At 27.5% G+C, this 13590-nt stretch overlaps 1 protein-coding gene across 4 annotated transcripts in view; it reads left to right on the forward strand.

Annotated features, from left to right (window-relative positions):
* LOC100167202 (transcriptional activator protein Pur-beta-B) overlaps positions 1–12154 on the forward strand; it is a 17215-nt gene extending 5061 nt beyond the window's left edge. For 2 of the 4 annotated variants that reach the window (XM_008180643.2, XM_008180644.3), the window contains exons 3-7: positions 8017–8135; positions 8309–8411; positions 9612–9730; positions 9831–10070; positions 10154–12154. In XM_008180643.2, coding sequence (XP_008178865.1) covers positions 8017–8135; positions 8309–8411; positions 9612–9730; positions 9831–10070; positions 10154–10312 — 740 coding nt within the window. In that variant the 3' untranslated portion in view covers positions 10313–12154. Of the gene's footprint in view, positions 1–7684; positions 7869–8016; positions 8136–8308; positions 8412–9611; positions 9731–9830; positions 10071–10153 lie in introns of those variants that run through there. The other 2 variants (XM_029490787.1, XM_001952574.5) reach the window with 2 other exon arrangements.
* Positions 12155–13590: the final 1436 nt, after the last annotated feature.

The raw sequence follows: 13590 nt of genomic DNA on the forward strand, positions 1-13590 counted from the left end.
AAAACGGTGGTTGCTGGAGTATAGAGATTTTAGTGCTTTACGGCGTGTTTAGTGGTAGATCTTTAGCCGTTGCCAGGGTGCACTAAGTGGAAGCCATCTACCGTTGTACTCCAGGAAAAACAATAATATGTTAAGATAAACTTACAATTATTTACGTTCATATAATAATATTTTGTTAATTTTTTTAGATCACAAATATGTGTTGATTTGGCTTTTTCATTTAAATACAATAAAATTTTAGCTATTTATTTTTAATGATAGTTAACTAAATATGAACACATATAATATACAAAGGAAACCGTTTGGAAATTATTGGCTGGTTATAAATATTAAATAAACATTTAATATTTCTATAATTTAAGCATAAATTGTACCTTTATTAATGAGTATTATATAAGTCAATTGTATATGATTAAAATAAAATATTGTAATAAGTTACCCGTGGATCGGCTGTAAAGTGTACAGCTTGTACATAATCAACCGTTTTTCTTCCTTTGTACTAAATTTGAAATACCTACCGATCGAATTATTTCATAGTGTATTAAATATTATATTTTATATTTAATTCAACAGGAGGCGCGTAGCACAACTAATTGTATCACATGGTCAGCGCATGGAAGAGCCTAAGGGTGATACGGGACTTCTGGGACAAACTGTATATATACATTCTTCATTAATTTCTGTGCTATGTATTTTATTTAACATTTCTCTATTGATTTCTCTATTTCTGATTCCTGAAGTTAGTTCAATTGCCTACCCACAAAAACTTAATTGTAGTATTATATTAAATTAATCAATTTAACAATTACTTTTTATATAGGTATATATATATTATTATAATATTATATAATTAGTTATATTCAAACAAATAACTAATATATTATATTGTTTTAGTATTTTTATTGAATTTACATTTTTGATTTGAATTGACACTGTTTCAACTTTTAATGCATTATTGGGGAAATCCCATGTGATTATTTATGCAATTCGGGTATGTGTATTTATCATTGGATCACGTTAATCGTCCTATATTTAAGCGGTGGTGGGGATGACTGACGTCTGAGTCATTCGGTCTTCCGCAAGAGACGCGTCACCGCAGCCAAAAGATTCGTAATTATTTCCAAGCACATGGTCTGTAGGGAATGGTCATGACACGGAATATACAACCAAATATCAGTTGTAGTTTGCGTTCATTCTATGTCTAATGTTTTGGTGTAGTTATAAAGTCGATTTATTAGAGTGTTGACTGGTGTATGTAATTTTATGAATGGAGATATCATCAAATGAGGCGAGTACCAGTCTAAACGCTGGGCGTACTTCGGAAGATAATGTCAATTGGAATTATGGAAGAATATCTTACTGGCAGTCATCCCTTGGTAATCTATTGGATATTTTTAAATTAACACAAAATTCCTACCCCTAGATTCCGTTATTATATTTTATCAATTATTTCATAAATTTCTAATAATTAAATATATATATATATTTATTAAAAAATAATCAAATATAAATAATTAGATAGATATTAGATATTATGTAAATATGTGTATAATTTATCATTGAATACATTATGTAAATTTTAAACTGAAGAATTTCTTTACAAAATACGTTTAATATGATAATGAGAATTTCCTATTTATGGTTCACTGGTCAACGGATTGTGTTGATTTTATTATAAATGTTAAACGTAATTTATTGTTCGAGACTGGTTGTATTTTATAAATAGGGATGGTAATATGGTATAAAATATAGACGTTATTTAGGTAAAATTAATTATACTTATAAATAATTGAGTACAATTAATTGTAAATAATATACCTGATTTATTAGACAATCAACATTTTACAAACATAATATAATAATATTTATACCCCCCCCCCCTTTTAAGTATTAAAAGTAAAAATATTAAACAATAATATGTAATGCAAATCAAATAAATGTACTGTTTCCGAGATTTTTTATTAAATAATTATTATCACGATTATTATTGTTAAATTAATATATTAATATAATTCAATAATACTTTCACATAGGTAACTTCGGTTTATCAATCATTAGGTACACATTTAATTGGGTAATAACTAATAAATCCATAACGTGAATGATGACAGTCGATAGATGTCGATATCATAATATATTTATTATTTATTTATTCGAATATATTTTGAGTAAAACAAAAAAAACCTATTTTCCAACTTATTATTATGTGTAAAAAAAAAATATGTTGATTCAGGGGGAGTTGTTGTTTGATTAATAAATAATAATTCACGATGCGTATTTACTATTTAAGCAATAAAATCAAACAATTCAAAATAAAAATTTATTTTAAATTTTCTGTTTGGTGAAAACATGTACTGTTTAAATAACGATAAATTGTAGAATGTAATCCTATATATTTTTCATATTGTAATATATGTATACATTTTTTGTTGATATGTATATTATTTTTAATTTATCAATACAAATTTTATAAGTACATTATAAACATTAAATATGTTGGACTGTTATGTATTATGACCATTTAATATAAGAAATATTATAACATTATAGTATTTATTTATGACTAATGCATTCATATTGCATATTATGTAGTATAATAATATTATATACCCATTCTATAAAAATTAGTTCTTAACTCTTTGGCTGGGGCTATACACGGCGTATTCCGCCGCGTTTCGAAAACTGCGTTTACATTTTTAATAGCACAGTTCTGTTTATCATAAAAATGACAATTTTAAAAGAAAGTGGGTTTTCAGGGGTTTTACCAATAATTATTATGTAAATGTGATAAACTAATAACTAATAAACCAACACTTAATTACTATATTAAAATTAATGGCATTAGATTTAAACTAATGAGTACTGATTACAAATCTTTCTTTCAAATTTACTAATAAAAGAATAGTTCAAAGAAAAAGAAAATATACGTGTTAGAAATGTATACTATATTGGAAGTCCATACCAACTACGGAAAGACGTGAGGGCAGCTATTTTTAAAATAATAATAAAAAAAAATGGGTAAGAGGTTGTCGCTCTGCTGTACAGTAGTTTACAAGTGGGTCACTGTAATGGATGATGTTAAATTTGAATTCAATGATATAATATCATTGTATAAGATAAACGATTCTGAGCGAAAACGGTCAGTGAACCTATGATATTACTAAGTGTATTTGATAATATTATTGTGAATAAAGTAATTTATATATAACATATTTACTTGAAACCATGTTTAAAATGCTCAATCCTTAACTATAAAAGTTGGAACATTTTATAAATGTATAATAAAATAATTATAAAATTTTAAATTTGATAAATTTTGTCAAAATTCGAACTTTAAATGCTTATAAGAAAAAAATGTGCCTATGTATTTTTATTATTTTTCAACTGCTATTGTACCAATATATCAGGAGCCTTGCATTAAATTTTCACGCTTTTTTATATAACAAATAAAGTTTTATTGATATTTAAAGAAAAAACACTAAAAAAATTTAAAACTGACAATGTTTGAAAAAAATTTTCAAAATGTTATGGTGAATAGAAAATGAAAATATAAATATTCAGTTAAATTTTCATGTATCTATATACAGTTATTCGTTTTTGAATAACAACAAAATAACAAAACCGCTACATGAGAAATCAAGTGAATATCCAATATTTCAAAAATATGAACTTCCAATGCTTATAAAATTTATTTTTTGATAAAGGTAGACAAACTTATGTATGAACTTTGTATTACATTTTCAAATCTCAGATTTAAAAAGAAAAAATTTTATGGATTCTCAACTCAAAATAATATGCTAATTTTCGTGATTTTTCCGTATTTTGTCAAGATTTGGACTTTAAATGCTTATAAAAAAAAACTGTGACTAAAGATTTTTAATATTTTTCAATTGGCATTGTAACAATATAGTAGGATCCTTCTATTAAATTTTCAAGCTTTTTTTCCCAACGAATAAAATTTTATTGACATTCATAAAAAAAAAAAAAAACTAATAAAATTGGAAACTAAAAATGTCCCTAAACAGTTCAAAACAAATCAAAATATTTTGAAAATTTTATTGTGTATAGAAAATATAAACAACCAGTGCAAATTTCATGTATATACGTTCATTTATTTTAGAGTTACCAAAAATCAATTTCGATTTTGTGGAGAACCATTTTTGCGTAAAAATTCCCGTTTTTCCTTAATTTTTATGTTGTTTTTTCCGGCGCTTTTGAAAACTTTTGGGAATTTTAAATGTTGACCTTCCGAATGCACCAACTAGATTTACCTTCCCATCGAACAAGATACTGTTGAAGAAAATCGAAACAGTTTTACTGTCCCAAACCGTGATGACAGACACAAAAATAAAAATTGATAAAAAAAATTTTAAAAAAAACACATCATCGTTCCACTCCGAACCTAAAAGTAATTTGTACTCAAAATCAATTAAGATTTTTGTATAATATATTGCAAAAATGAATAATTAGATACTTTTTTTCACCGAATGTTTATATTATTATCCTATAATTTTATAAATAATTTGAAAATGTTTAAGCTATTTACATTTATATAGACATTTAAAATTGTCAAAGTTCATCATAAGTAGTTCTGTTTGCAGCTACTATAAAATCTTATTTTATTATAAACAATTTATTCGCCTATTTATAGATTATGCCGTATTACTTATAGTAAAACAAATTACTATAATACTTAATTGCAATATATTATAATAAGCTTACGCTTACCATCTCGACGCAAAATCGTTTTTAATAGGAAATGATTTGTCATTGAATTCAAATTTAACACATCCATTAACGTACCTATACTTAATGACGGCGTATACTTGAAATCGACTATAGCAGAGCGGTTACTTTCTTCGCCTCCCTCTTTTTTTGAAATTTGTAATTCGTATTTCAGCTATTCTAATAAAAATTTAATTTTGACAAACGACCCTACAGGTAATTTCCAATTGTAACACTTTTCACAATTTTATGAGAAATATTGAAATTTACAACAACAAAATAAATCACAATTTTCATGCATTAAATCGTACACTATTGTTAATAGAAAACTGGATAATAATTATATTTTTAGCATCCCAAAAATGTACACAGAATGATTTTGTTTATACAGTGTGATCACGATTTAAGGTAACAATAAATATGTCAGGTGGATGACATTGTATATTGCAATGGGGTTTTCGGGAGGTGATAGGGAGCATAGGCGTGCGCAGCCCTCTTGTTCAGGGTATGCAGAAGCAGTGGCGGATCCAGGAGGAGGGGGGGCAAAAGGGACATTCTCCCCCCAATCGCCTTAGTTTCCCATTGTTTACAGTGTTTAGCCAATTTTGTACTTTTTCCTCCCCCCCCAAATTAAGCACTGGCTTACCACAGGCACCCCCTGAAAGTTATTTTAAGAATGTAAAATTCTGATGAAATATATACACAATACACAAATAGTTTCGAGTTTAAACATAATAATATGTACACTCCTGGGCTGCACTATAATTAGTAATTATTTTTCTTGCGCACAAAATTTTTTTTTCTAAAAACGATTTTTGCACCTCAAAGAGCTTCAGGGTATGCAGCTGCATACCCTGCATACCCCCTGCGCACGCCTATGATAGGGAGTACAATAGAAACTCGATTTACCGTCAGTTTCTGTTATCCGTCATCGGTCACCGACAAAAAAAAGTTATCAAAATGCATTGATTGGTTTGAGGTACAAGAGGAGGCAAATGGTAACGCAGGTCTTACTTCTTCGTAAAATACGAAACATGGCCGCTCAAAAAGCTCGTGACTCAAAAAAACAGAAGAAGATACGGATTATTTTGTTTAATATTTTTTAAAATAGTATTCTTTATGTTATTACATATTGTATATTATTGGTATTTATTATTTATTATTATTTTATTATTATGTATTAAATTTATTATTTTTGTCTGAAAATTACGTTGTAAGATGCATACATATACTTTATGTATGTACTTTATACTATACTTTTATTGAAAAATTGTTTTGTATTATTGTATTTCTGTTAATCGAGTTTCTACTGTACTTAAATTCATATTTTCAGATAAATTTCAAATTTTTTACACCATTGGTTTGCGTATGCGGAAACACAGTTTTATAAATAGAAAAAAAATTTTAACACAAAAAATGTTTAAAAAATAATAATCTAACCGAATATGTAGAAAAAAAATAGTGTTTCTATTTAAAAAAAAAATGTAAGTTAGATTGCGCATGCGCACACCAATAGTGTTAAAAATTTGAAATTTACCTGAAAAAAATGTATTTAAGTACTCCCGAAAACCCCGAAAACCCCATTGCAATACATGGTCATCCACCTGACATATTTAGTGTTACCTTAAATCGTGATCACACACACTGTATATCGTTATTTTTAGATATCCGGCCAGTATTAATACATATGTAAGTTAAACCTAGTATAATGAGAATTTAAGACTGGCTACAGCGTTTTCCGTCGCATAAATTGATTGTACAAACGGTATAATGGTTTATTTCATTTTTATTTTTTTTTTCAAAATTTGTCAATTAAGTCTCAAATTAATTTTAGTAAGTTAGTATATAACTTTGTTTTACAAATTGTTGACTGTTTTAACTATTTTACCATAGTATTTCTTCATGCTGTATTTTAAAGAGCCGTTTGTCGTTAATTATAATAAATAAATAAATAAACACGACGTCATCCGTCACCTGTATAGCCCATCTCATATTTTTAAACGCGTAAAATTAGGAGTGAGCATTTTCATTACTTTATTGTTCTTCCGCCAAAACGCAGGCTCGACAGCGTTTTCCGTAGTGGACATGAGTACATGACGTATGGCTCACTCAAATATAAAACAATGAATATTGAATTCGACTGAAAATGTCCTGTATAGTCCCCACCTAATTAATAATCAAGATGGTTTGTTTTAAATGCATTTACGATCTTAATTACATTATTTATTTATTCTTATGCTGTTTTTTATGTTTCACCATTAACTACAAAATCCTCAAACACAAGTATACAATTTTGACACATTTTTTTATTATTTCGAATTATGTTATATATTTTCCGACAGGTGATGGGTGAAGTTATAGTATTTTTTTAATCGTTGGTTTTATTTCCATCAATTTAAAAGTGTTCGATACTTATTCTGGAAATAAATATTTAAATTTTTCAATTACAGTTTATTAAATACAAAATATTTACGTATGAATATAATATATTATTGTTGTTGATATTATGTATTCAGTACTTTAAGTTTTAATCTTGTATGTAAAGGACAACAAAATACAATTTAAAATTGTATTTGTTATCTTAAATAGTTAAATATACAGTTTTTTTATGTTACCAAGGTACCTACTTGGGTATCTGTTAGGTTTAATTTATAATTATTTTTTCTTATTATTAATTTCGAATAATGTCGTTTTAGTAAATCTGTTTAGTTTTTAAGCATTTTGCGCAGCATTCAAGTGTGTGGTTTAAAAATCGAACTAAAGTTAATTTAAAAAGCCCCTCTAAACAATTCCGTAAAATAAATTTAAAAAAATATAAATTATTTCTTGTGATGGTGCTATCCGCAGCCCTTTATGCGGCGAGTCAGCTGACGTGACCCACTTATTGAGCGCCCTGACCTAATCCCTACCAGTAGTGTTGTTGCCATCCCCAAGTGTTGTACCCCTTTAGTCGTGTTGCTCCGCTGTTGATCTTTTGTTAGCGAAATATGACCTTAAATGTTTTCAGTTATCGTTTTAATGTTAACGAAAAATTATGTACGTTTGCAAGTCATTACATTTAAGCTAGTATTAAAATAAAATGCAAAACCGCGAATTGCAAAACGACTTCATCATGTCAGATATCGATAGGGAAATTATATTCGGTACAACATATCTTTTGCGATGTTTTTTAATAGTTAATTTTTGTATATTCTTTTATTTTGCTAGATAATAATTATTTGTTAAATTATTATATCCTCGGAAAATTTATACAAATTAATTTATTCACATCAATTGTTTATTGTAATATAGGTCAACAACAGCAAAGCAATGAGCAAGAGCTGGCCACCAAAATGCTTCAAATACAATCAAAACGTTTTTACTTAGATGTTAAACAAAATAGAAGAGGAAAGTTTATAAAAGTCGCTGAAGTAAGTATTATATATATAATATATTATTTGTTATTCTAGTTGATACTCACTGTTGTGTTTAACATCAGTTTGAATAGAAAAAAATAGTAATTTAAGGTACCTCCAAAAATATGTTAAAATGTTTAAATATATGTCTTTTTAAACATTATTAATTATTTTTATCATTTTTGTAGATTGGAGCTGATGGTAGAAGAAGTCAAATTTTTTTGGCTTTGTCCACTGCGGCCGATTTCAGAGATCATCTTGGTACTTTTAGCGAGTTTTATTCACAATTAGGTAAATATTCTTGAGCTTTAAGGTAATTAGTGAAATAATAAATTCTTATTACCTTTTAGCTATACATTTCAGTTAGCCCTACAAATAAATAAATAAATTTTAGTTTACCTTTATAAAGTCTAAAATGTGTAATTAAAAAAAATTTATATTTTATATGATTTTTAGAGGTATTACCTATTTAAGTATTAACACATTGACGGACATTTACCATTTTTTTGAATTTCCAAAACTGGCCAATAAAACATAATTTTTTTTTAACTGAAATGAAATTGTTACTGTTATAGCAGTAGTGTGTTTGTACATCGATACTGGTATGTAACGCTATAGCTACGACTAATATTGTTCTGTGATTACTCAACGCATTATTATACATTACGTACTGGGGGGTATCATCTTATCGGTGTTGAAAAAATGAATGAAAAGACCAAAAATCTTAAAATAGAACATTTATTATTAATTTATATAATTTCCTTTGAAATATGTCAATGCTCAATTATCTACCCTAACACAATGTGGCAGTCTGATGTCTACTTTCATTTGATACCATTAGAATTAGTACAGCTATAACAGTAATGCTATAATATGAAATGTTTCATATTACTGTTATAGCAGTCATGATACATAACATCAAAATTGTAAATTGCTGCTATAGCAGTAGTGTATGTCAATGTGTTAAAGTAATAATAATAATTAATAATTGTTCTATTGGTATTTTATTATAAATATAATTCCTTGTATAACACATTTTAAATTAGCAATGATCAGTGCAAGTTACATTATTCGGTTACTTGTTATTTTCAATATTTCCCCATTACAAAACCCTTTATCTAATCTAGAATTAATGTATATTGCCAGATCGCTTTGTAAGTTGAACGTAAATATTCTATTAAGTATACACTAATTATACCAAACCATATGCCAAGTTTAGATTAAAAATCTGAACTAAATTGAATGAAGAACGATAAAAGAACATTTTAATGAAATTATTGTTAGGGTGAATGTAGAATAATATTTTTAAATATTTTTTGTCATCGTTTTGCTGACATAATTATATTATAAAATTAAAATAGTTTGATTCTGTTTAGTATAGCAGGATAGATTATAAAAAATTGTAAGCTTGGTTTGAGTTGATCAACTGAGTTTATTTTTTATGTATACCTTAAATTTGTATATTAAATATAAAAAAACATATTTATACAGGACCGCCCAATCCAGATACCGTTCCTGAAGATGGAAAATTGAAGTCCGAAATGATGATCAAGGACAACCGTCGTTATTATTTAGACCTAAAGGAGAACGCTCGTGGAAGATTTCTTCGTGTAAGTGAATATTTCTGTTTTTTTAAAAACAAATTTACCATATTTAGAAATTATATATGGTGTATTTACCATGTATTTTATTATGTTGCGCATCATATAGGTCTCCCAGACCATAACTCGTGGTGGCCCACGTTCTCAAGTTGCTATTCCAGCGCAAGGGATGATTGAGTTCCGTGATAATTTGACAGATCTATTAGATGAATTTGGTACAGATGATGGTGGCTTCAAAGGTGACTTGCCCGATGGTCGTCACATGAGGGTTGATAACAAAAATTTTTATTTTGATGTTGGCCAAAATAATCGTGGCATTTACATGCGCATATCGGAGGTAACAACTACGGCAAGTCTAAATTACTCTTCATTAAACCGTCTTATATGTCTTTTTTAAATTTAATTGTAAACTAATTTTTTTTTAAATATTAGGTTAAAGGAAACTTTAGAACAGCAATCACTGTGCCGGAAAAGTCATGGTCCCGCTTCCGCGATTATTTCAGGGACTATTGCGAAAAAATGGCTGAGTGCAACGAAAAAAGCACTACAGCAACAACTTCAGTGCCAGCTGAAAGTGTCAGTCCACAATAAACCTCCATGTATAAAAAGTTATAAAAAAAAAACATATATTACATTTTTTTTTTCACACACAAGCAAACAAATGAAATTTAAAAAAATGTTTTAAATTAATTTAGCAGATCTAACGAATAGTATTAAATGACAAGGTGGTGGGGATGATATTCAATTCGTCCTAGAGGAATGTGAATTTACTAAGGCATCATTTATGTTCTAATTGCACATGAGTTTACCAACTGATTGTGCAATGTTAAAGTATTTTCTAGCTTGTTGTTTAAGTGTTGTTCCATCTCATAATTTCTCCATTAGTGCAATATTTGTTGAACATTTTTTTTTTTTAAATTCTAGTAACTACCAGTTTGATGTTTTTGTTTTATATTTTATTATGAAAATTGTTGTTTAAATTTTATCCCAAAAGTTGACATTTATTTTGTTAAATATTTTTGTTTTAGCTTATTAATCATTCCAAAATTTATTCAGTTATGTGTATTTATTTATTATTTGACATTTTATAATAATTAATGATTACATTATCAATACTTTCGAGTTAACAGTATATCATTTTATCAAATAACAATTATGCCTGTTACATATTACATTTTTTTCTTTTGCCTTATCATTTAGTGCTTGAAAAGTTTTAGTATCTCAAGAGTACAAAATTTAGACAAATTTTCCATAACATAAGAAAGTTAAAAAGTTAAAATCAATTTAAATATATACAATTGTATAACCAATATTATATGTATATAATATAAATGTTTAATTTTGTATTAGATATTCAAAGAAAATATTATGTGTTTATTAGGTTTAAAGAAAAAAAAAACAATTTTATGTATGTCAGCTTTATGTGTACCTATTTTATTTACAGATCTTTTTTCTAGTCTATTAAAATTTAAAATATTTATTCTAACAAAAAAATTATAATTTAATGTTACTAATTAAGATTTTTTCACGTACTTAAAATTTTATTTTGGAAAAAAATTTCTAAGGAATTGTTAAAGTTTGTTGGGTGTGGATAGTGATGAGAGGACATTGTCCTGAGTGGTCTGTGATTTTGAAAGTAGAACAATTGGAAATTATATATATTTTTCTGTTATGTTTGGTTCTTTATCATGTTGGGCACGCGTTTCACATATAAAAAAAATTGATATGCTCAAAGCGGTTATCTATTTTTTTTTCAGTCAATTAGAAAAGATTTGTGGGAATGTTTAAGTTAAAGGATGCAAACACACTGCCATTCTAAATTTTCCCAAATTAAACAATTTCTTTTTAGTTATTACTTTGTTAACATTTCATATTATATTGCATAATCGTGGAAAAATCTAGCAAATTTTAAATTTATACTATGTTAAATAATTTAAAATATTTGTAAATTAAAAGTATTTATTAGATAACAAATTAAAAATTACTTTTCCCACTTGAAGATTAATTGTATTTTAACTCACATGCAATAGTACCTTCATTATATTATATAATATTATATTCCTTGTTGATTGTTTTAGATTTTTTTTTTTTTTACTTTATAAATATTTATTTTTCCGTTTGTACTTGTTTTGTACAAAATTTGTTACCAGAATATTATGATTTTGTATAAAACAAGTCACATTATCTGTGTCTGGAGCAAATAAACTAATTGTAACGTGAAAAGATATTTGGACTTGAACTTTTCAGTGTACCAATTATTTCCTTTACCTTAAAAAAAAAAAAGTAATAAGTTTTCTTGAATATCAATTTTGACCTAATAACTGTTTACAGAGTATTATTATTTTTTTTTTTTAATATAAGCTATTGTTCTGTGAAACTGTTTGAGTTTTTGGAAAATTTAACCACAAAATAAATATCCAATGTATTTATTCATCATTTAAATGTTTTTAACCTCAACCCTTTTAAGAGGATGTCACACACTCACACCCGCATGTGTTGTCTCCGTCTTAAACACGTATGACATAGGCAAAACGCGTTTACGAATTTTGGGTATAATTATTCACAATATAACGTTCATTGTATCGTTTAGATATAGCAAAAAGTTTAACTTTTTAAAAAAGCTATTGACTTCGAAATTTAAATTTTTCAAAAAACCAACGTCTTGCCCTCCGAAATATTATCATCTTTTAATTTTGTAATAGCTGTTTTTTTCCTAACACTAATATTGAGCGAGTTCTATACATTCTGCATAAACGTGTATTGTCTATGTTTTACATGTCTAAAATGGAGAAGACACATGCGCGTGTGACTTCCTCTTAATATACCTATATTATATATAATTATAAACATTTTGTGGTAATTATTAATGTTATGTATTAATATGATATGGCTGTCAAGCAGTCAACATTTTTATGGAAGACTTAGGGGATCAAACTCGAGTTATAGAATTTTCACAAATTTAGTTATCAATTTAAAATTGGTAACTGGGAGTGATCTCGAATATTTGACACCAGTGGCTAGTTAAAATGCAGTGCCCTTAACTTAGAGTGGGTACTTTTTTATATTTTAATTTTACAGCAAATGATGATTATTTTAAAATTGTAAATTGTTTATAACTGGCTATAAAGTACATAAACCAAAATGAGAGCCAATACTAATAAATATAATATTATCATAAGTGATTCGTTAAGCTTCCTCATGAGTGTAAAATGCAAATTTAATCAGTTTTGATGTAGCAACAAAATATAAAACAGACTAGAGGACAACGATAACATTATTCTAATTTAAATATTGGATAGGTACCTGCGGAAAAAGGAATAGTCGGCAACAAAAGGGCATATAAACAAATCAAACTAGCTATCCGCTCACCTGCTCGAGATACTTCAACATAGCCACATACACTGACGACAGATGTAAGATATAAGTATATAACAAAACACTACCTCCTTCTGGCATAATAAATTGGGCATCCAAAGTGGATTGGGATTCCAAACAATCAAATAAACCAAATTAGTCAAAAGATGGAAAAGAAAACCAAATACTTGTAATACAAACAAAAAATAACTAAATAGGGCCAGAATTAGCCACACAACACTGACACGTGGATATTTGATGGTAAAACTGCAAAAGGTGACACACCAACAACCAACATGCTAATCATGCAGCACCGTCCTCACATTTCATTTCCAACAATTTTCGAGGAATGCAGAAAGTACAAAAAACTACGAGAGAAAATCAACAAAGAGAAGCTACCTATAGACCACCTAGCACCTATTATTGGAACCAGAGGCGGCTTGGACGTAATTACAAGAGGTGCACTGCACTCCCAAAATATGGGGTGGGTGTATTTTGTACATTTTGGGAAACTG

The sequence above is a fragment of the Acyrthosiphon pisum genome, chromosome A2, assembly GCF_005508785.2.
Source record: "Acyrthosiphon pisum isolate AL4f chromosome A2, pea_aphid_22Mar2018_4r6ur, whole genome shotgun sequence".
Taxonomy (NCBI): Eukaryota; Metazoa; Arthropoda; class Insecta; order Hemiptera; family Aphididae; genus Acyrthosiphon; species Acyrthosiphon pisum.